Below are 23,920 nucleotides of genomic sequence, written 5' to 3'. Positions count from 1 at the left end.
CTGAAAATCAAGTATCACCTCTTAAAATCCAACATTAAACTCAATATCTAAGGGAAATCAAACAATAGTAGGGAAAAGTTCTATAGACTATTTATGAGAAAATACTAACATTTGAATGTAAGTCCTAGTTCAGACACTAACACTCCCACTGTGTGACCCACAGGAGACACTTAACCCAAACTTGAGTTTTCCTGTCTGTAAAAAATGTAAATTATAATCCCTGTTCTACCTAAGTCACAGACGTGTTATGGAAGGATACAGTGAAATAAGTAAAATGCTTGCAAAGGATAATGGATTATATAAAATGTGAGCTATTATTGATTATAAAAGCTTATTAGAAATATTTTTTCCAAGGTTTTAAATGTTTGGCAGACAAAAATTCACTAAAGTCAAATGTTCTTTTTTTCCATTTCCCAAAACTTGAAAATACTTCCTAATTCAAAAACTAGCATCTTTTCTCTCATTTGGCAAAAACAATTCCCCTCCAGGTTTCTAGTGGAAGTGAAATTATTTTGACTGTTTTTGTTTAAGATTCTCAACAAAAACCTCTCCAAATTATGCTGCTTCTATGCCAAAACACATTCTTTATGCAGCACAGTTGTAGGAATGTATTATATGTGAGCCACTACTGGGCCACAGAGGGGAATTGGGATAGTATATTTTTTTCTATCCGTTAGGAATAGTCAAAATATTTTCAACATGTCCTTGTTAAGTGATAGACTCCTTTTCAATATAACATTTTCTTTAAACACAGAATATTAGAAACAGAAAAAATGAGCTATGCTAAGTAATTATTTCTGAAAATAAATATTTTAGATGAGTCCAATAGATAGTGAGCTAAATAATAATAATAAATACTATTTATAGAGCCCTTACTGAAATGAGAAAAGTTCCTTATTCCCATCTCAGGGCGTGCGATGGGAGTGTGGTTCACTTCTTCGCTTCCCCTGCTCATATCTCTAGGGGGAGCATGCAGACCGGCAGGTCGTCAGGGGAGCACCGACCCCATGGCAGCATCTAGGGTTGAGTGTTTACAGCTCCCGAAGCCCCAGTGGGCATGCCTTACAGTGCACTCTTTCAGTTTTGCCATCTGCAGGTGGCTTGCATTAGTCAGCTCAGTTAGACTCTCTGCCTTATCGCAAGGACAGAGGGCTTTCTGTATCCTGGGCTCTTGTCTTAGTGTACCGGAAAAATTGAATCATAGTGGGCTTGGAGAATGAGTGCAAGGTTTTATTGAAGGGTGGAGGTAGCTCTCAGCAGATGGATGGAGAGCTAGAAGAGGGATGGAGTGGAAAGGTAATCTTCTCCTGAAGTTGGCCACCCAGCAGCTGGACTCTCCTCCAACCGCAGCTGGCCGAATTCTGCGTTGCCCCACCTGGCCTACAGGCGTCTGCTCCTCCCAATCAGTGTGGACTTCCGCTACTCTGCTCCTCTTGATATCCAGCCGCCTGTGTGTGTTCTTCTGCCAGTGTGTGCCTCTCCACGTCCAGCGCTTGAGTCTGTGACTGCTAGTGTCTCGGGGTTTTTAATAGGCACAGAATGGGGGACGTGTGAGGCTGGGGTAGTCTTGGAAAATGCAACATTTAGGTGCGAAAACAGGAGTGCCTATCCTTACCCAGGTAAGTGGGCACAGGCCCAAGGATGGAGCCCTTGCCAGGGACCCTGCCTTTCTCTACCTAGCACTTCTGTGCCCCCATCCCATATCATTACCATGTGCTAGGCATTCTTTTAAGCACTTGAGATGGGTCTACTTAAAAATAAAAATGTGTATGTGCGTGTGTTATCTGTGCGTGCATATGTAATCATATGTTATAATCTTCTGAAAAAGGTGAAATCACATTGACCCTTCCTAAGAGTTGTGGAAACGTTCATCTGGCTGAGCTCCTTTAGGATCACTTCTGCTGAACTAGGGTGATTAACTTCTACATCTAACATGCTCCAAATTGGAACAACATGGTTAATTTTGTAAAACATAGGTGTGCTAAATTAAAAAAAAAATCCAGAAAAAACTTCCTAGGATTGAAACTGGTTTTAGAGGACATACTCTCAAACTAAATTTATTTTTGTTTTAAAAAATAATACCTTAACTGTGTAACATTTAAACGGATAATATTCTCTAACTGAACTCATGTGTTTAGCTTCACATGTAAAATCTACATAGAACTTCCTTACCAACATGCATGAGGTATAAAAGTTTAATAGAATGTTTTTAAAAACTGAAATAATGATACTAAGGCAGCTGTCTATGCCTGGATGGATTTGTGCACAAAACAATGAATCTAATGACAGGGAAAAAGGTACAAAATTATCTTTATGCATCTACTATTTGTCAGGTACAGTCTAGTCACTTTGCATCTTTTACCTCATACAGTCTTCATACATCCTAGGTGGGTATTATTCCCATTCCATGGATAGTAAAATTAAGGTTTGAGATCTCTAGGTATCCCCACATTACAGATTCTAAACCCAGATATATAGTGCTGTTTTTATTATCTCACACAGCCTACATAAATTAAGTAACTAGTAAATTTAAGAGCCATATCAAAATACATTAGCTCTTTAAACAATTATAACAATCCTATGAAAATATCTTCCATTTTACCAGTGAGAAAGCATGTTTTCATAAGAGTTAAAGAATACAGAGGTGAAAGATTTAGAGAATGAAATCCAGGCTCTGTTCAACTGTAGAACCAACAGTACCACCATTATGCCAAATGGAATATTTTTCAAACTACAAATACTCTTTTCCAGATCCTTCGTAAAAGCAAGGTATTATGATAAGGTCTAATATATGACAAAGAATGTCCATATATATTTTCCTATTTAATCATAACACTTATCTGAAGAATGGAGGACAATGTTTATTATCCTATTTCTTTTCTTTTTATCTTTTTATTTTTTTTATTATACTTTATGTTCTAGGGTACATGTGCACAACGTGTGCAGGTTTGTTGCATATGTATACATGTGCCTTGTTGATGTGCTGCACTCATTAACTTGTCATTTACATTAGGTATATCTACTAATGCTACCACCCCCCCCCCGACCCCCACAACAGGCCCCGGTGTGTGATGTTCCCCTTCCTGTGTCCAAGTGATCTCATTGTTCAATTCCCACCTATGAGTGAGAACATGCAGTGTTTGGTTTTCTGTTCTTGCACTAATTTGCTGAGAATGATGGTTTCCAGCTGCATCCATGTTCCTACAAAGGACATGAACTCATCCTTTTTTATGGCTGCATATTATTCCATGGTGTATATGTGCCACATTTTCCTAATCCAGTCTGTCATTGATGGACATGTTGGTTGGTTCCAAGTCTTTGCTATTGTGAGTAGTGCCACAATAAACATACGTGTGCATGTGTCTTTATAGCAGCATGATTTATAATCCTTTGGGTATATACCCAGTAATGGGATGGCTGGGTCAAATGGTATTTCTAGTTCTAGATCCTTGAGGAATCTGTACACTGTCTTACACAATGGTTGAACTAATTTACACTCCCACCAACAGTGTAAAAGCATTTCTATTTCTCTACATCCTCTCCAGCATCTGTTGTTTCCTCACTTTTTGATGATCACTATTCTAACTGGCATGAGATAGTCTCTCATTATGGTTTTGAACTGCATTTCTCTAATCATCTGTGTGATCATGAGTTTTTTTTCATATGTTTATTGGCCACATAAATGTCTTCTGAGAAGTATCTGTTCATATCCTTCGCTGACTTGTTGATGGGGTTTTTTTTTTTTTTTTCTTGTAATTTTGTTTAAGTTCCTTGTAGATTCTGGATATTAGCCCTTTGTCAGATGGATAGATTGCAAGTTTTCTCCCATTCTGTAGGTTGCCTGTTCACTCTGATGATAGTTTCTTTTACTGTGCAGAAGTTCTTTAGTTTAATTAGATCCCATTGTATATTTTGACTTTTGTTGCCATTGCTTTTCGGGTTTTAGACGTGAAGTCCTTGCCCATGCCTATGTCCTGAATGATATTGCCTAGGTTTTCTTCTAGGGTTTTTATGGTTTTAGGTCTTACATTTAAGTCTTTAATCCATCTTGAGTTAATTTTTGTATAAGCTGTAAGGAAGGGGTCCAGTTTCAATTTTCTGCATACGGCTAGCAGTTTTTCCAACACCATTTATTAAATAGGGAATCCTTTCCCCATTTCTTGTTTTTGTCAGGTTTGTCAAAGATCAGATGGTTGTAGAATGTGTGGCATTATTTCTGAGGCCTCTGTTCTGTTCCATTGGTCTATATATCTGTTTTGGTACCAACATCATGCTGTTTTTGTCACTCGAGCCTTGTAGTATAGCTTGAAGTCAGGTAGCAGGATCCCTCCAGCTTTGTTCTTTTTGCTTAGTATTCTCTTGGCTATCCAGGCTTCTTTTGGTTCCATATGAAATTTAAAGTAGTTTTTTCTAATACAGTGAAGAAAGTCAATGGTAGCTTGATGGGGATAGCATTGAATCTATAAATTACTTTGGACAGTAAACTAATTTTTACTATATTGATTCTTCCTATCGATGAGCATAGAATGTTTTTCCATTTCTTTATGTCCTCTCTTATTTCCCTGAGCAGTGGTTTGTAGTTCTTCTTAAAGAGGTCCTTCACATTTCTTGTAAGTCATATTCCTAGGTATTTGATTCTCTTTGTAGGAATTGTGAATGGGAGTTCACTCATGATTTGGCTCTCTGTTTGTCTGCTACTGGTGCACAGGAATGCTTGTGATTTTTGCACATTGATTTTGTATCCCAGGACTGTGGTGAAGTTGCTTATCAGCTTAAGGAGATTTTAGGCTGAGACGATGGTGTTTTCTAAATATACAACCATGTCATCTGCAAACAGAGACAATTTGACTTCCTCGCTTCCTATTTGAATACCCTTTATTTATTTCTCTTGCCTGATTGCCCTGGCCAGAATTTCCAACACTATGTTGAATAGGAGTGGTGAGAGAGGGCATCCTTGTCTTATGCTGGTTTTCAAAGAGAATGCTTCTGGCTTTTGCCCATTCAGTGTGATATAGACTGTGGGTTTGTCATAAATAGCTCTTATTGTTTTGAGATACACTCTGTCAATAACTAGTTTATTGAGAGTTTTTAGTAAGAAGGGGTGCTGAATGTTATCGAAGGCCTTTTCTGTATCTATTGAGATAATCGTGGTTTTTGTCATTGTTTCTGTTTCTGTGATGGATTACATTTATTGATTTGCACATGTTGAACCAGCCTTGCATCCCAGGAATGAAGGCGACTTGATCGTGGTGGATAAGCTTTTTAATGTGCTGCTCGATTCGATTTACCAGTTTATTTTGGATATTGGCCTGACATTTTCTTTTGTGTGTGTGTGTCTTTGCCAGGTTTTGGTATCAGGATGAGGCTGGACTCATAAAATGAGTTATGGAGGATTTCCCCTTTTTCTATTGTTTGGAATAGTTTCAGAGGGAATGGTACCAGCTCCTCTTTGTACCTCTGGTAGAATTCGGCTGTGAATCAGTCTGGTCCCAGGATTTTTTTTTTTTTTTTTTTTTGGTTGGTAGGCTATGAATTGCTGCTTCAATTTCAGAACTTGTTATTGGTCTATTCAGGGATTTGACTTCTTTCTGGTTTAGTCTTGGAAGGTGGTATGTGTTCAGAAATTTATCCATTTCTTCTAGATTTTCTAGTTCATTTGCATAGAGGTGCTTATAGTATTCTCTGATGGTAGTTTGTATTTCTGTGAGATCCACTTTATCATTTTTTATTGTGTTTTTTTGATTCTTCTCTCTTTTCTTCTTTATTAGTCTGGCCAGCCTTCTGTCTATTTTGCTGATCTTTTCAATAATCCAGTTCCTGGATTCATTGATTTTTTGAAGGGTTTTTCATGTCTCTCTCTCATTCAGTTCTGCTCTGATCTTATTTCTTGTCTTCTGCTAGCTTTTGAATTTGTTTGCTCTTGCTTCTCTAGTTCTTTTAATTGTGATGTTAGGGTGTCAGTTTTGGATCTTTCCCGCTTTATCTTGTGGACATTTAGTGCTATACATTTCCCTGTAAACACTGCTTTAGCTGTGTCCCAGAGATTCTGGTATGTTGTGTCTTTCCTCTTATTGGTTTTAAAGAACTTATTATTTCTGCCTTTATTTCCTTATTTACCCAGTAACCATTCAGGGGTAGGTTTTTCAGTTTCCATGTAGTTGTGCAGTTTTGAGTGAGTTTCTTAATCCTGAGTTCTAATTTGATTACACTGTGGTCCGAGAGAATGTTTCTTATTATTTCCATTATTTTGCATTTGCTGAGGAGTGTTTTACTTCCAATTATGTGGTCAATTTTAGAATAAGTGTGATGTGGTGCTGAGAAGAACGTATATTATGTTGATTTGGGTGGAAAATTCTGTAGATGTATATTAGGTCTGCTTGGTTCAGAGCTGAACTCAAGTCCTGAATATCCTTGTTAGTTTTGTGTCTCATCGATCTGACTAATATTAACAGTGGGGTGTTAAAGTCTTCCACTATTATTGCATGGGAGTCTAATTCTCTTTGTAGGTCTCTGAGAACTTGCTTTATGAATCTCGGTGCTCCTGTATTGGGCACATATATATTTAAGATAGTTAATTCTTCCTGTTGCACTGATCCGTCTACCATTATGCAATGTCCTTCTTTGTCTTTTTTGATCTCTATTGGTTTAAAGTCTGTTTTATCAGAGACTAGGATTGCAACCCCTGCTTTTTTTTTGCTTTCCATTTGTTTGGTAAATCTTCCTCCATTCCTTTATTTTGAGCCTATGTGTGTCTTTGCATGTGAGATGGGTCTCCTGAATACAGCACACCAATGGGTCTTGACTCTTTATCCAATTTGCCAGTCTGTGTCTTTTAATTGTGGCATTTAGCCATTTACATTTAAGGTTAATATTGTTATGTGTGAATTTGATCTTGTCATTATGATGCTAGATAGTTATTTTGCCTGTTCGTTAATGCAGTTTCTTCATAGTGTGGATAGTCTATACAATTTGGTATGCTTTTGCAGTGTCTGATACTGGTTTTTCCTTTCCATATTTAGGGCTTCCTTTGGGAGCTCTTGTAAGGCGGGCCTGGTGGTGACAAAATCTCTCAGTATTTGTTGTTTGTAAATGATTTTATTTCTCCTTCACTTTTTAAATTTAATTTTTATTTTATTTTATTTGACACCAAGTCTCGATCTGTCGCCCAGGCTGGAATGCAGTGGTGCAATCTCAGCTCACTGCAAGCTCTACCTCCCAGATTCACATCATTTTCCTGCCTCAGCCTCCAGAGTAGCTGGGACTACAGGCGCCTACCACAACACCCAGCTATTATGTTGTATTTTTTAGTACAGACGGGGTTTCTCCTTTACTTTTGAAACTTAGTTTGGCTGGATATGAAATTCTGAATTGAAAATTCTTTTCCTGGCTGGGTGCTGTGGCTCATGCCTGTAATCCCAGCACTTTGGGAGGCCAAAGCAGTCATATCACGAGGTCAGGAGATTGAGACCATCTTGGCCAACATGGTGAACCCTCGTCTCTACTAAAAATACAAACATTAGCTGGACATGGTGGCAAGTGCTTATAATCCCAGCTACTCAGGAGGCTGAGGCAGAAAGGCTTGAACCAGGGAGTCGGACGTTGCAGTGAGCCAAGATCACGCTGGTGCACTCCAGCCTGGCAACAGAGAGAGACTCCAGGTGAGAAGAAAAGAAAGAAAGAAAGGAAAGAAAGAAAGAAAGAAAATAAAGAAAGAAAGAAAGAAAGAAAGAAAGAAAGAAAGAAAGAAAGAAAGAAAGAGAGAAAGAGAGAAAGAAGGAAAGAAGGAAAGGAAAGAGAGAGAAAGAAAAGAAAATAAATTATTTTCTGTAAGAATACTGAATATTGGTCTCCACTCTCTTTTGGCATTTAGGGTTTCTGCAGAGAAACCTGCTATTATTCTGATGGGCTTCCCTTTGTGGATTACCTGACCCTTCTCTTTGACTGCCCTTAACATTTTTTCCTTCATTTCAACTGTGGTGAAACTGACAATTTGTGTCTTGGGGTTGCTCTTCTCGAGGATTATCTTTGTTGTGTTCTCTGTATTTCCTATATTTGAATGTTGGCCTGTCTTGCTAGGTTGGGGAAGTTCTCCTGGATAATATCCTAAAGAGTGTTTTCCAGCTTGGTTCCATTCGCCCTGTCACTTTCAGGTACACCAATCAAATGTATGTTTGGTCTTTTCACATAATCCCATATTTCTTGGCAGCTTTGCTCATTCCTTTTCATTCTTTTTTTTCTAATCTTGTCTTCACACTTTACTTCATTAAGTTGATCTTCAATCTCTGATATCCTTTCTTCCACCTGATCAATGTGGCTATTGATACTTGTGTATGCTTCAGGACGTTCTCATGCTGTGTTTTTCAGCTCCATCAGGTCATTTATGTTCTTCTTTAAACTGGTTATTCTAGTTAGCAGTTTCTCTAACCTTTTTTCAAGGTTCTTGGCTTCCTTGCATTGGGTTAGAACATGCTCCTTTAACTTGAAGGAGTTTGTTATTACCCACCTTCTGAAGCCTACTTCTGTTAATTCATCAAACTCATTCTCCTTCCAGTTTTGTTCCTTTGCTGGGGAGGAGTTGTGATCATTTGGAGGATAAGAGGCATTCTGGATTTTGGAATTTTGAGCCTATTTGACCTGTATTTTCCTCACCTTTGTGGATTTATCTACCTTTGGTCTTTGATGCTGGTGATTTTTGGATGGGGTTTCTGTGTGGACATCCTTTTTGTTGATGTTGACGCTATTCCTTTCTGTTTGTTAGTTTTTCCTTCTGACGGTCAGACCCCTCTGCTGTCAGTGCTGGAGTTTGCTAGAAGTCCACTCCAGACCCTGTTTGCCTGGTTATCACCAGCAGAGGCTGCAGAACAGCAAAGACTGCTGCCTGTTCTTTCCTCTGGAATCTGTCTCAGAGGGGCATCCACCAGATGCCAGCCGGAGCTCTCCTGTATGAGGTGTCTGTTGATCCCTGCTAGCAGGTGTCTCCAGTCAGGAGACACAGGGGTCAGGGACCCACTCGAGGAGGCAGTCTGACCCTTAGCAGAGCTCAAGTGCTGTGCTGGGAGATCTGCTGCTCTCTTCAGAGCCAGCAGGCAGGAACGTTTAAGTCTGCTGAAGCTGCACCCACAGCCACCCCTTCCTCCAGGTGCTCTGTCCCAGGGAGATGGGAATTTTATCTATAAGCCCCTGTTTGTGGCTGCTGCCTTTCTTTCAGAGATGCCCTGCCCAGTGAGGAGGAATCTGGAGAGGCACTCTGGCTACAGCAGCTTTGCCTAGCTGCAGTGGGCTCCTCCCAGTTCGAACTTCTGGGTAGCTTTGTTTACACTGTGAGGGGAAAACTGCCTACTCAAGCTGCAGTAATAGCAGGTGCCCCTCCCACCACTAAGCTCGAGTGTCCCAGGTTGACTTCAGACTGCTGTGCTGGCTGCGAGAATTTCAAGCCAGTGGATCTCAGCTTGCTGGGCTACGTGGGGGTGGGATCTGCTGAGCTAGACCACTGGGCTCCCTGGCTTCAGGGGAGCCAGGTTGTGTCTCCCTGGGAGTGAATGGTTGTGTCTTGCTGACATTCCAGGTGCCACTGGGGTATGAAAAAAAAAAAAAAAAAAAGAAAGACCTCCTGCAGCTAGTTCAGTGTCTGCCCAAATGGCTGCTCAGTTTTGAGTGTGAAACCCAGGGCCCTGGTGGCATAGGCACCCAAGGGAATCTTGTGGTCTGCGGGTTGCGAAGATCATGGTAAAAGAATAGTATCTGGGCCGAATGCACCCTTCCTCATGACACAGTCCCTCACAGCTTCCCTAGTCTATGGGAGGGAGTTCCTGACCACTTGCACTTCCTGGGCGAGCTGATGCCCCACCCTGCTTTAGCTTTCCTTGGGCAGGCTGCACCCACTATCTAACCAGTCCCAATGGGATGAGTCAGGTGCCTCAGTTGGAAATGCAGAAATGACCTGCCTTCTACATTGTTCTTGCAGGGAGCTATAGACTGGTGCTGTTTCTATTCAGCCATCTTGCCAGCCACCCCCCAACATCATTTTTGAGGAGACTACCCTCTCCACATTTTGTATTCTTGACACCGTTGTTGAACATTAGTTGACCATATATGCATGAGTTTATTTCAGGGCTCCCTATTCTGTTCCATTGGTCCATGTGTCTGCTTTTATGCCAGTATTATACTGTTTTATTATAGCTTTGTAATAAAATCTGAAGTCAGGACATGTGATGCCTCCAGCTTCCTTTTCCTTGCTTTGGCTATTTGGGGACTTTTTAAGTTTCGTATGAATTTTAGGATTGATTTTTCTTTTTCTGTAAAAAAAAAAAAAAAAAAAAATTGCCATTGGGATTTTGATAAGAACTGCATTAAATATGGACATTGCTTTGGGTAGTACAGACATTTTTAAAATATTAATTCTTTTAATCCATAAATATAGGATGTCTTTCTATTTGTGCCTTTTTAAATTTCTTTCATCAATGTTTTATAATTCTCTGCATTAAAGTCTTTCATCTCTTTGGTTAATTCCTAAGTATTTTACTCTTTTTGTTGCTAATGTAGGGATTGCTTTTTATATTTCCCTTTCAGATAGTTGTTAGTGTATAGAAGTAATGCTGATTTTTTTATGTGTTGATTTTGTATCCTGCAACTTTATTGAATTTATTAGTTCTATCAGCTTTTTTGTAGAGTCTTTAAGGGCTTTCTATATATATGATCATGCGAAATGTAAATAGAGATAATTTTATATTGTCCTTCCAATTTTAGATGCCTTTTTAAAATTTTGCCTGATTATTCTGGCTAGGTGATATGGTTTTGTATTAGTCACTTCTTACATTGGTATAAAGTAATACCTGAGACTGGGTAATTTGTTTAAAAAATGAGGGTTTGGCCAGGCACAGTGGCTCACACCTGTAATCCCAGCACTTTGGGGAGGCCAAGGCAGGCAGATCCCTTGAAGCCAGGAGTTCCAGACCAGCCTGGCCAACATGGCGAAGCCCTGTCTCTATTAAAGTACAAAAAAGATTAGCTGGGTGCAGTGGTGGGCACCTGTAGCCCCAGCTACTTGGGAGACTGAGGCAGGAGAATCACTTGAGCCCAGGAGGTAGAAATTGCAGTGAGTCAAGATAATGCCACTGCACTCCTGCCTGGGTGACAGAGTGAGACTCTGTCTCAAAAAAAAAAAAAAAAAGAGATTTAATTGGCTCACTGTTTTGCAGGCTGTAAGGGAAGGATAGTGGCATCTGCTTCTGGGGAGGGCTCAGGAAGCTTCCAATCATGCCAGAATCAAAGGGGGAGCAGGCATGTCACATGTCAAAAGCATGGGCGGGGAGGTGCTGCACACGTTTAAATGACCGGATCTCATGAGAACTCACTATCACAGAGACAGTACCATGAGGGATGGTGCTAAACCATTCATGAGAAATCAGCCTCCATGATCAAATCACCTCCCACCAGGCCCCACTTCCAACACTGGGGGTTACATTTCAATATAAGATTTGTGTGATGACACACATCCAAACTATATTAGGTTTTCATGTTTTTCCCCTCCAAGCCTCACGTTGAAATGTGATTCCCAATGTTGGAGGTGGGGCTTGGTAAGAAGTAATTGGATCACAGGGGCATATCCTTCATGTATGATTTAGCACCATCCCCTTGGTGATAAGTGAGTTCTTGCTCAGGTAGTTCACTTGAGATCTGGCTGTTTAAAAGAGTCTGGGGCCTCCTCCCCCTTATCTCTCTCTCTTGCTCCCTTTCTTGCCATGTGGCACTGCCGGCTCTCCCTTCGCCGTCTGCCATGATTATGAGCTTCCTGAGGCTCTCACTAGAAGAAGAGGCTGAAGCCATGCTTGTACAGCTTGCAGAACCATGGGCCAATTAAACTTCTCTTTATAAATTACCCAATCTCAGGTATTTCTTTATAGCAATGCAAAAACAAACTAACACACTGGAACTTCCAGTGGAATGCCGAATAGCAGTGGAGGGAGTGAGCATCTTTACCTTGTTCCTAATCTTAGAGGAAAAGTTTTAAGCTTTATCCAGTTGATTACAATGTTAGTGGTGAGTTTTTTATATATAGCCTTTATTGTGTTGAAATAAGTTTCTTGTATGTCTATTTTGTTTAAACTTTTTATCATAAAAGGTTGTTGAATTTTGTCAAGCGCTTTTTCTGCATATATTGAGATGATCGTATGTTTTTTGTCTCTCATTCTGTTAATGTATATCACATTGATTTATTTTTGTATGCTAAACCATCCTTGCATCTCAGGGATAAATATCACTTGGTTGTGGTGTATGATCCTTGTAATATGCCATTGAATTCAGTTTGCCACTATTTTATTGAGGACTTCCATATCTATGTTAATCAGAGATACTGGCTGTTTTCTTTTCTTGAAGTGTCTTTGGAATTGGGTCACAATGATGTTAGCCTCATAAAGTGAGTTTGGGAGTGTTTTCCCTTTTCTAATTACTGAAAGTTTAAGAAGCATTAGTATTAGTTCTCCTTTAAATGTTTGGTATAATTTACCCATGAACCCATTTAGTCCTGGGCCTTGTTGGAAGGTTTCTAATTAGTGATTCTATCTCCTTATTTGTTATTGGTCTGTTTAGGCTCTTTCTTCTTGATTCAGTTTTGTTATGTTGTTTAAGTTTTTAGGAATTTATCCATTTATTATAGGTTATCTAATTTACTGATGTTTAATTATTCATAATAGTACCTTATGAGCCTTTTAATTTATGTGTTATCCGTTGTAATGTCTCCTCTAATTTGTGACTTAATTGTTGAGTATTCTTTTTGTTAGTCTGCTGATTTATCTTTTCAAAAAACTGATTCTTTGTTTTGCTGAATATTTTGTATTGTTTTTCTATCCTCTATTTTGTTTATTTCTGCTCTAATCTCTACTATTTCCTTCTGCTAAATTTGTGTTTAATTTGTTCTTTTTCTATTCCTTGAGTGGTAATGTTAGGTTGTTTATTTGAAATATTTCTTCTTTAGTGTAGGCATTTAACGCTATAAACTTCCCTCATTTTTTTGGTCTGTTTTGCTGTTTTTTGTCTGTGTTGTGGTTCTTTTGTTCGTTTCTTCCTGTCTTCTGTTACTTATTTTTTGTAGTGATTTAGTTTGGTTATTTTTTCTTTATCTTTTGCGTATCTACTTCAGGTTCTGTTCCTCTGAGGTTTCCATGAGGCTTGAATAAATTTTTGTGTTTATAAACATTTATTTTAGTAACAATTAAAGCTCAATTGCATACACAATGTTCACACTTTTACACCCGCCCACATGTAGTTTTTTTTTTTTGAAACACAGTATTGCTCTGTAACCCAGGCTGGAATGCAGTGGTGCAATCATGCTCACTGTAGCCTCAACCTTCGGGGCTCAAGCTATCCTCCCACCTCAGCCACCAAAGTAGCTGGGACCACAGGTGCACGCCACCACGCCTGAAAAATTTTTGTATTTTTTGGGAGAGTGGGTTTCACAATGTTGTCCAGGCTCGTCTCAAACTCCTGAGCTCAAGCAATCCTCCTGCCTTGGCCTCCCAATGTGCTGGGATTACAGACGTGAGCCATCATACCTGGCCAACTTTGTGCTCTTGAAGTCAGAGTTTACTGCTTTTTATATGGTGAATATGTTATCTAATTTTTGTGGTTATAATTATTCTTAATGCTTTTGTCTTTTTGGCTTTTAGGATTATGGGTAATCTGCACACCATCATTACAGTGTTATCTTATCCTGTATTTGACACACACTCTCTCTCTCTCTATATATATACACACACACACACTAATATATATATATACATTTACATTTAATTATATAATCTATTATATATACACTTACATTTATCAGTAAGATTTATGCATTCATATGCTATTATGTTTCTATTTAGCATGTTTTCTATTCCATTGGAAATAGAAAATATTCTATTCTGTCGGAAAATCTTTTAAAAGCATTTCTTGTAATGGAGGGTTACGGGTGACCAACTCCTTTGGATTTTATCTGAGAAATACTTTATTTCTCTTCATGTTTAAAGGACAGTTTTGCAGCGGATAGCTTTTGTTGTTGTTGTTTTCTTTTTTCCTTTCAGTGCTTTGTTTATATAAACCTATTCTCCTGGCCTGCAAGGTTTGTTGAGAAATGAACTGATAGTAATATAGAGGTTCCCTTGTACATGACAAATTGTTTTTCTCATAATGTTTTTAACATTCTTTGTCTCTGATTTTTGATAGTTTAATTATAATGTCTCTCAGTGTAGATTTCTGGGCTGCTGGGGTCCTTAGTGGTGCCACTGGGTATAGCAGCAAGTGCACCTGCATAGATAATGCCAAAGTTAGCAGTGAAGACTAGGGAGAGCTAGGGGTGCACACAATAGGAGAGTTGCTGGCATGTATGCCTGCGGCACTGACAACCAAGACCAGCAACAGGTGTATTATTTGGTGGCAAGAGGTGGCCATGGGCAGGCATATGTGCAGCAAGCAGTGCAAACCACCTGTGCATATGTGGCTGCAACAGCCAAAGCCAATAGCAGGCATATGTGTGGTGGTGAGAGCTGGGTAAGGGCATGCACGGAGTGGTGCAAATAAGCAGTGCTTGCAGGCACTGTGGTTAACAGCCAGGGCCAGTTGTGTGCATGCACATGCCCAAGAGAGTTGGTCAGATGAATGTGGTGGTTAAAACTGGGGCTAGTGGGTGGGTGCCAACTGCAGTCATGCATGCAGTGACTGCACTGGTTCCCAGGGTTTGGGTGCCCACAGAGGCGCTGGCTGGGGCAGCTCCACTGGAGGTAAAAATAGCCTAGTCATCTGGGGTCCATGAAGGAGAAAGCCATGGGAATTCCAAGCCAACTGGGAGGTCTTCAGTGGAGAAGGGTGCTGGGGTCATCTGAACACCAGGTGAACCATGGTATCCCCTGCCACATGGCTGACACAATGCCCTCTGTCCTTCTTCTTTATTCCTAGCTGCTTCCAGTTAGCCTGCTAGCAGCTATGCCAGTCTTCCCAGGAATTTGAGTGGGATAAAACCAATGTGGATCTTTTGGGCAGTACTCACAAAGTGTGAAGAAGCTGGACACTCACCCTGCTCTCATTTTCACCTGTGAGGGTAACACTTGGTAATGAGCTGTGCCAGCCTGACGGATGGTATGATAAAGATAAAATGAGACGTCTTCATACCCATTCTGTGTGGTTATTCTTGTTTTGGTTGTTGTTGTTTTGGTTTGGTTTTGCTTTGCTTTTTTGTTCTACTATGCTGCTGCAGCTTCTTATCTGGACTCTAAAGCCCTCCCACAGCTATTTCCATTCCTGGATGTCTATCAAATTGCTGTTTGTGGGGTTGAGGGCCAGGGTCTCCTACTCTACCATCTTATTGATAACATTCCCTTCTTGAATGTCTTATATGTTTTTCCCCTCAAAAGCAGAAGTAATTTGGTAATGAGAGTAACGTTAAATTACTGTTAAGTAATGTTAAGTTAATGTTAATGTTAAGTAACTTTATTAACTTTTAGAGAACAGTATATCAGCTGATATCTGTTCAGTGTTAGCTTATTTCCTTCTTCACAAACCTTAGTAAGTGGATTTTCTAAGGCGTATGTTATTCAAGACAGCTAGAAAGAATATCAACTAATTTCAATTATTATCCCTCGAGTAAACGCCAGTCTCTCCCCAACCCCCATATACACACACTCTGATGGGGAACTGTGTTTTTGTTTATCTCTGGTTATCATTCAATGTCTTGCAGATTGCCTGGAATATTTTGTGAATAGGTGAACAGTCACAAGTACTGATTATCTGAGGAAACATCATATAAACTCAAAGTATATCATTCAGTGATAATAAACACATTAACAAAATGTTGGATTTTCTCTCTTACTTCTTCATTTTGTATATTGAAACTGTAGCTAGTTAGGAGGAGGAGGAGGATTTCTTTCTTAATTATTATTATTTTGAGCTCTGTCACCCAGGCTGGAGTGCAGTGGCACAATCTTGGCTCACTGCAGCCTCCACCTCCCAAATTTAAGTGATTTTCCTACCTCATCCTCCTGAGTAGCTGGGACTACAGGTGCATGCCACCATGCCTGGGTGATTTTTGTATTTTTATTAGAGACAGGGTTTCACCATGTTGGCCAGGCTGGTCTCAAATACCTGACCTCAGGTGATCTGTCCACCTCGGCTACCCAAAGTGCTGGGATTACAGGCATGAGCCACCGCGCCCGGCTGTCTATCTTATTTTTAAAAGGGCTGCCCTCAAACTATCTCACTGCCACCAGAGCCTCCTTAATTAGCAAAACATTCAATAACTTGAGGTTCAGCACTCTCAGGGTGCCTATTATGGTCACATATAAAGTACTACAAAAACAAAAAGTAGAGTTTCATTTATTTTTATCTGACTTCAAAATGTGTTTTGTATTCTTGAGTTTTCCCAAGTTCTAGATATTTATTCTTAACTGATTCTGGATATTTTAAACTCCACCCCCATCCCTGTAAAATCTGACCGATATTTACTTTATTCCACCTTGTTTTCCTATTCTCAAAAGTCCCTCAATCTTTCAACATTCAGCTCAATGGTCACCTCTTCTAATGCTGCTCTAGACTTCTTTGTAGTTCTCTTACTGCATTAGTCATATTCTGCCACAGTATTTGCAACCTTGCACACCACTTCTAGCTAAGGCACTTGGAGGAGTTTCCTGAACAATCATGCTCCCTCCCATTTTCATGCCTCTGCATGTTCTGTTTCATCAAGCTAGAACGCCTTTATCCCCATTCTTGCATTTTCATACCACAGAAGTCACCAAACCACTGCAAATGTTTAAATACACTGTTTTTGTTTTCACATTTTTAAAGATACAATTTTAAATTATATACCCTCTATTTCTAACATAGTTCTTAATATATATGTGATGAATATATAGATGAGGCTTGAATGTATAACTTGCCTAAGATCCTAAGGTAAGATAAAGATCAACACAGTAACTGTAAAATGGTACGTTCACTTTGAAAAACAATTTGGTAGTTCTTCAAAATGTTGAACATAGTTTCCATAGGACCCAGCAAGTCAACTCCTAGATGTGTACTCAGGGGAAATAAAATCATATGTCCACACAAAAAACTTGTATACAAGTGTTCAGAGCAGCATTTCAGAATACCTAAAAAGTGGAAAAAACCAAAATATCTTATCAATTGAATGGATAAACAAAATGTGGTATATTCATATGATGCATTATTATTTAGTAATAAAAAGCAATGAAGTATTCATACATGTTACAACATGCATGAACTCTCAAAATATTTTGCTAAGTGAAAGAAGCCAGATACAATAGGTCACATGTTATATGACTCCATTTATATGAAATATCCAGAATAGGCATGGAGACAAAAGGCATATGGTGGTTTCCAGGAGTTCTGGGGAGGAGGTAGTGGGAAGTGATCACTAATGGTTATAGGATTTATTTTGGGAGTTATAAAATATTCTATAATTAGTGAGAGGTTATTGTACTCTGAGAATACAGTAAAAACCACTTAATTGCATACTTTTTCAGAGTGAATTATATCTCAATAAAGCTATTACTAGTAAATGAACACAATAATGAAAATTCTCTACTTGTTGCAGATTTTTAATCAGGGGCTTAATCTTTGGAAGTCAGAAAACAACTCTGCCTGCCTAGAACTTCCTGATCATTCATATTAATTGTACAATTATGAAATGTCAAAGGATCATTCTAAATTAACCCTTTTATCATCTTATTGGTGAGAAAACTGATCTCCAAGAAGCATAAATGACTTACATAAGGTTATATAACTAGCCAGTAGAACCAAGGAAGAGTCTCATTCCAATGATTCATCTTTATTTATTTGTTGATTTTGACATTTTCCTAAATCCCCAGGTTTTTTATAATTTAAAGAAAAAAATTAAAAAGTAAAATGAAAAGCCTATTTATCTTTCATATTAACTCCAATAATTATTTCTAGATTTGTGGGAAATACAGAAAAAAAAGGCTAAGAGAATAAACAACTGCACCTTTCTGCTCCTGTAAATGAGACGGTTTTACTCTTTAAAAACAATACAGCATAAGCACTCACAGTAATAGTTAGAGCAACATGGACCACTCTTTCCTCCTAGGGAACAGAAGATAATCAGACACTTAGCAAAGATGTTATTAGTATCTGGAAATTTGCCCCCAACTTTCAGAACGACACTAACCTTAATCCATAGGAAAACATCTTTCAGAATATTAGTTTCTAAAGTTTCCCTTTCAGCCTTACTTTTTGCAGCCTTTGTCACAGCCAATGGCAGATACAGGTGCAATAAGTAATTTCTGTCATACTTATTCACTCAGGAGATTTTGGTGATAGTAAAACATTTTCTTTGAAAGTCATGTTTGTTCTTTTCACCAAACAGCAACTCTTAAACAAAAGAATTTTCATTTTCCCAAAGAAAATCATTGAGAATATAATTTTTTCAAAAAGAGTATTATTCAATGTTGACCCTCAAAAGCTGATTGTAAAATACCTCATCATATAAGCTACAGCCAGAGGGTAACTCAGCAATTGTGTAGTCCAGCATTTCCACAACCTAGGTATCCACATGTACCTGAGGATGATATTGGCAGGTAGTGTGAGGAGCTAGGGGAATGGGGGATGGTGGCCAGAATAACAAATAGTGTTACATGCTAAATTTAGTTTAGAAAATTCTGGGTTAATTCAATAAATATTTAAGGAACATCAATTACAGGCCAGGCTCTCTACTAGATGCAGAGCAAAACAGGTTTATACCAGAATTTTCTTAAAGCCTCTAACAGGCTAGTGTTCACAAATGAGCATGGTGACTATACATCCTAGTTTGCTGTAGACAACCCCAGTTTACAGGCACTATTCCAGCATTAAGTTCATCTCTTTTTACTTCTATAATCCTACATATGACTTTCTAAGAGGTATGTGTGTGTGTGTGTGTGTGTGTAGCAAACAGATTTTCCTAAACTTAGACCAATTACACACTTATATCCACAGTCCTACAATTGTCTCCTAAAACAGTGGTCTGGGTCCACAGAACATAGTTTGGGGTCTACTACATTCTCATCATTTGATAGCTGAGGAAACAAAGGATCTGAGCATTAAGTAGACTCAGCTAGAAAATGGCAGACATGGGACACTAAAGCCTAGGACTCCTGGCTCATAGAGATGGCTCTAATGCCCTTTCTGATGTATCACGGACTGTGATACTAAAGCACCCTTAAAATGATGTTAACAAGTTCTACACAAAAATAAGTCACCAAGTTTCACATTTTAATTTCATTTCAAAGGAAGTTCATTTCATTCTTTTTCAATCATAACTGTAAAATTCATCAAAAACAGAGTCAATGAGAAAATATTATCTTTTAGACAACTCTAATACTATCTTTTAGTCAACTCTTCAAGACTATAAGCCCAGTTCACTTATTCCTACTCTCTTCTTTCCCTCCCCTCACTCTCTAGTAAATATAAAGTAGTTGATTTCTTTGTATCTTCATAGTATCATTGGCTTCACAGGTATGTGTTGGGGTGGGGGAGAAGAAGTTAATTCTATCCATCAATCAACAACATTTTCAGTGTCTACCACAAAGTGTTCTGCTATAATATTTTACTTGCATTGTGGTTCCAAGCATTTTTTTAAAGTTAGGATACTATAATACTGTCTTGGGCCATATGCTACTTACACAAATTCGAAGGAGTCAAATTACAATATAATTCCATTATTATTTTTGAGTTTCTATAAGCTTACTAACAGAGGCAATTTTCTGATTCTAGTTGCACCAAAAGGTATGGACCTAGAAAAAAAATCATGCAAAGAATTTTATCTTTAAAAATTAGTTATTCAAATTTTTGATCATTCATGGCCACTGATATTTCTAGCTAACTGCTATGAGCAACTTAGGTGGTTCTTCCAGAGAAAAAGGAGTGAATGATCATATAGTCTTTAAAAAGAAAACCTATGAGCTAAGAAATATAATAGCCTGTTCTAAAAAAGGAAAAAGTAGAAAATGTTAGTGAAAACAGGGTTTAAACCCTTAGGAAATTCATTTCTGTATAGGATATCATTTTGTTCATCACCAAGAAAAGGTAGTCAATATTAATTAAATCTTACACAGGGAAGATAACCAGTTAAGCAGATGAAAAGAAAACTGCAAGGTAAGTAAGGCAAAAAATAAAATAAAAAAATAAAAAACATTTCTAGAAAGGAACTATTCTTGGATTTGCAGATGTAATATGAGATGTACATATAACAGAATATCCTTGTCATATATTGGAAACTGTGATTGTGTGACAGAGCTCTAGTATTTGCAACACAGCAGACTCTTCTGTAATAATTATTTTAAAAGGCTTGCCTATGATAATTTACCATTTGAAGTAATGAACTTATTCAAGTATAACTATTGTACCTAGTTATAATCCCATTTGTTTTTTTTTTAAAAAAAGAAATACAGATATTGATCACATCAAACATTTTCATTGAGAGGTTGACATGGACACTCATGAGTTTTATCGTGGACGGTCTCAGAAGCTTTCCTGTGTATGTGAAGCAGAACTACAGGCCTTTTTGTATAAGTTTCTGTACATTTTGTCCATGCTGTTCTCAAAGATGGGTCGGTGGGATTTTCCCTTATAAGAGGCTGCCCTGTTGGACCAGTATTCGCCATCATCCAAATGGAAAGTGCCACGTGGCTGCTGACATGAGCTATAAAAAGGGACATAAAAGGTTCAAAATAATAATGAAACAAAATTACAGATAGTACTATGTAAATCAAATATTTATTGAGTACTCTATGGCTATTTAATACTCTGCTGGGGCTGTGAAAAATAAAACACAGTAAGGCCTGTGCTTTCAAAGAGGGACATTTTAAAAGGGGAAGCAGAAGTATCTGTGTAAAACTGTTATAAAACAGTAAAATGAAAATTTTGTGTTAGAGTGAAAAAGGAATTCAGAGAACACACACAGGTACAGCATAATAAAAGCAGAACACAGGGGGCCTGGTATGGCCAGTATAAGAATGCACAGCTTGGGCGCAGTGGCTCATGCCTGTAATCCCAGTACTTTGGGAGGCCAAGACGGGCAAATCACCTGAGGTCGGGAGATCGAGAGCAACCTGATCTACATGGAGAAACCCCGTCTCTACTAAAAAATACAAAATTAGCTGGGCGTGGTGGCACTTGCCTATAACCCCAGCTACTCGGGAGGCTGAGGCAGGAGAATCGCTTGAACTCAGGAGGCGGAGGTTGCAGTGAGCTGAGATGGCACCACTGCACCCCAGCCTGGACAACAACAGCAAAACTCCGTCTCAAAAAAAAAAAAAAAAAAGAATGCATAGTTGCTAAAAGTCAGGCACACCTGAAACTGAATTCCAGCTCAGTCCTTTATAAACTGTGAGACCTTGGGCAATTTATTTATTTAACTATCCAGAGTCTCAGCTTCCTTAACTTTAGTTTTACAGGATTGTTTTAAAATTTAAACATAGAAGTTATTAAATAAGAAACACTAAACTAGGTACTTTATATCTATTTATGAATACATCTTACAACCCTTGGAAGTTGGTAGACATAGAAATTAAGACTCAGTGAAGTTAAGTGACTTGCCTGAGACTGCTCAGCTAGTAAGTGGCAAAATGAAAAAGACAACGTGTGTGCTCTAAGACCCTTTCTACTATGCCATGCTGCTATTGCCCTCAAGGAGTAGAAAATTAGGCTAAATATGAACATTTGTGGAAGATGGAAATAAGGCAGAAGAGTTTGAAGTGAAAGGATCAACTGTAGTTTTGAGGGTCTTAAGGAAAAAAGAAGGTGGGGGAGAGAGAGCGAACGAGCGAGCACATGCACATGTAAGTGAGAGCAAGCCCATAGGAAGCTAATGAAATAGACTAAGACTGGGCTGGCTGTGATGAAGACAGAAAAGAAAAGGTAACTCTTTCTTAAGGATTAATAGCACTCTTCATGGTATCTGTGTTATAATTTTACTAACATAAACATTAAATTCTGGAATTACATTTTTTATAGATAAAATGTTGAGTTTATTTTCTTATATAAATAATTGACCTTCTTCAAGGTCAATGAAATACTTTTTATAGATTAGACCTCCCAGGCCTGTTAGATTGTAAAGTTTTTTCCCAGACACACGCAACCTACAAACCAAGATTACACCATGAACAAAAACCTGAATAGACCAATAATAAATAACAATATTGAAGCAGTAATAAAAAGTCTCCCATAAAAGAAAAGCGCTGGATCTCTGGCTTCACTGCTGAATTCTACCAAATATTTAAAGAAGAACTAACAAGAAGTCTACTCAAAATATTATAAAAAATTGAAGATACGAGAAAACCCATTTTACAAGGCAAGCATTACCCAGGTACCCAAATCAGACAAAAACAACAACAAAAAGAAACTACAGGCTAATATTCCTGATAAACATATACAAAAATCCTCAACAGAAGATTAGAAAATTGAATTCAAAAACACATGAAAGAGATCATTCACCATGATCACATGGTATTCATTCCAGGGATGCAAGGATTGTTCATTATGGGCAAATCAATAAATGTGATACATAATATCAACAGAATCAAAAACAAAAAAAAAGTATAATCATTTCAATCAGTGCTGAAAAAGCCTGCAATACAATTCAACATCCACTCATAATAAAACCCTTCCACAAACTGGGCATAGAAGGAACATACCTCAAAATGATAAAGGCCATAGGTAACAAACTTACAGCTAATATTATACTGAATGGGAAAAAATGAAAAGCCTTTCCACTAAGATCTGAAATAGGACAAAGATGCCCACTTTCGTCACTTCTATTCAACATGGTAATGCAAGTCCTAGCCAGAGCGATTAGGCAAGTGAAAGAAATAAAGGGGATCCAAATTGAAAAAGAATAAGTCACATTATTCCCTTCTATAGAAAACACGATCTTATATTTAAAAAACAGAAAGACTCTACCAAAAAAATTAAAATGAATAAACACATTTAGTAAGGTTGCAAAATAAAAAATTAACATGCAATAATCAGCATTTCTATATGCCAAGAGTAAACAATCTGCAAAAGAGATCAAGAAAGCAATCCCCTTTCCAATACTGAAAAACAAAATTCAGCCAGAAAAGTGAGACTGCTATGACAAAAACTATAAAACACTGATGAAAGAAACTGAAGAGAACACAAGGAAATGGAAATATATCCATGTTCATAGATTGAAAGAATCAATATTGTTTAAATGCCTATACTACCCGAAGCAATCTAGAGTCAATGCAATCTCTATCAAAACACTAATGACATTCTACACAGCAACCATAACAAAACAATCCTGAAATTTATTTGGGACTACAAAAAAAAAAAAAAAAAGACTAGAATAGCCAAAGCAATCCTGAGCAAAAGGAACGAAGTTGGAGGAATTACATAACCTGACTTCAAATTAAACTGTGACTCTATAGTAACCAAAACAGCATAGTACTGGAATAAAAACAGACGAATAGACTAATGGAATAGAATACAGAATGAAGAAATAAATCCACACATTTACAGTAAACTCATTTTTGACAAAGGCACCAACCACATACATTGGGGAAAGGACAGTCTTTTCAATAAATGGTGCTGGAAATACCGGATATTCATAGGCAAAAAAATAAAAATAATGCCTATCTCTCACCATATACAAAAATCGAACTAAAATGGATTAAATACTTAAATGTGAGACCTGAAAGGATGAAACTATTGAAGAAAATATTGGGGAAATGCTTTAGGATATTGATCTGGGCAAAGATTACTTGAGTAACATTTTAAAAGCATAGGCAACCAAAGTAAAAATAAACAAATGGGATCACACCAAGCTAAACAGCTTCTGCACAGCAAAGGAAACAATAAACAAAGTAAAGAGATACAATACGTAACGGGAGAAAATGTTTGCAAACTACTCATCTGAGAA

The 23,920-nt window shown here is 38.1% G+C and overlaps 1 protein-coding gene across 7 annotated transcripts in view; it reads right to left on the bottom strand.

Moving 5' to 3' along the window:
- The window catches only part of SPATA6 (spermatogenesis associated 6), a 186,516-nt gene that overhangs the window by 9,475 nt on the left and 153,121 nt on the right, over nt 1–23,920 (bottom strand). For 4 of the 7 annotated variants that reach the window (XM_023187712.1, XM_023187714.3, XM_023187720.1 and 1 more), the window contains one exon: nt 17,174–20,683. The exons of the other annotated variants lie outside the window; for them this stretch is intronic. In XM_023187712.1, coding sequence (XP_023043480.1) covers nt 20,503–20,683 — 181 coding nt within the window. In that variant the 3' untranslated portion in view covers nt 17,174–20,502. Of the gene's footprint in view, nt 1–17,173; nt 20,684–23,920 lie in introns of those variants that run through there. 7 annotated transcript variants of the gene reach the window in all.

Source organism: Piliocolobus tephrosceles, chromosome 1 (genome assembly GCF_002776525.5).
Source record: "Piliocolobus tephrosceles isolate RC106 chromosome 1, ASM277652v3, whole genome shotgun sequence".
Classification (NCBI taxonomy): Eukaryota; Metazoa; Chordata; class Mammalia; order Primates; family Cercopithecidae; genus Piliocolobus; species Piliocolobus tephrosceles.
Note: the sequence above shows the minus strand (reverse complement) of the source record. Positions and strands in the feature narration are given on the sequence as shown.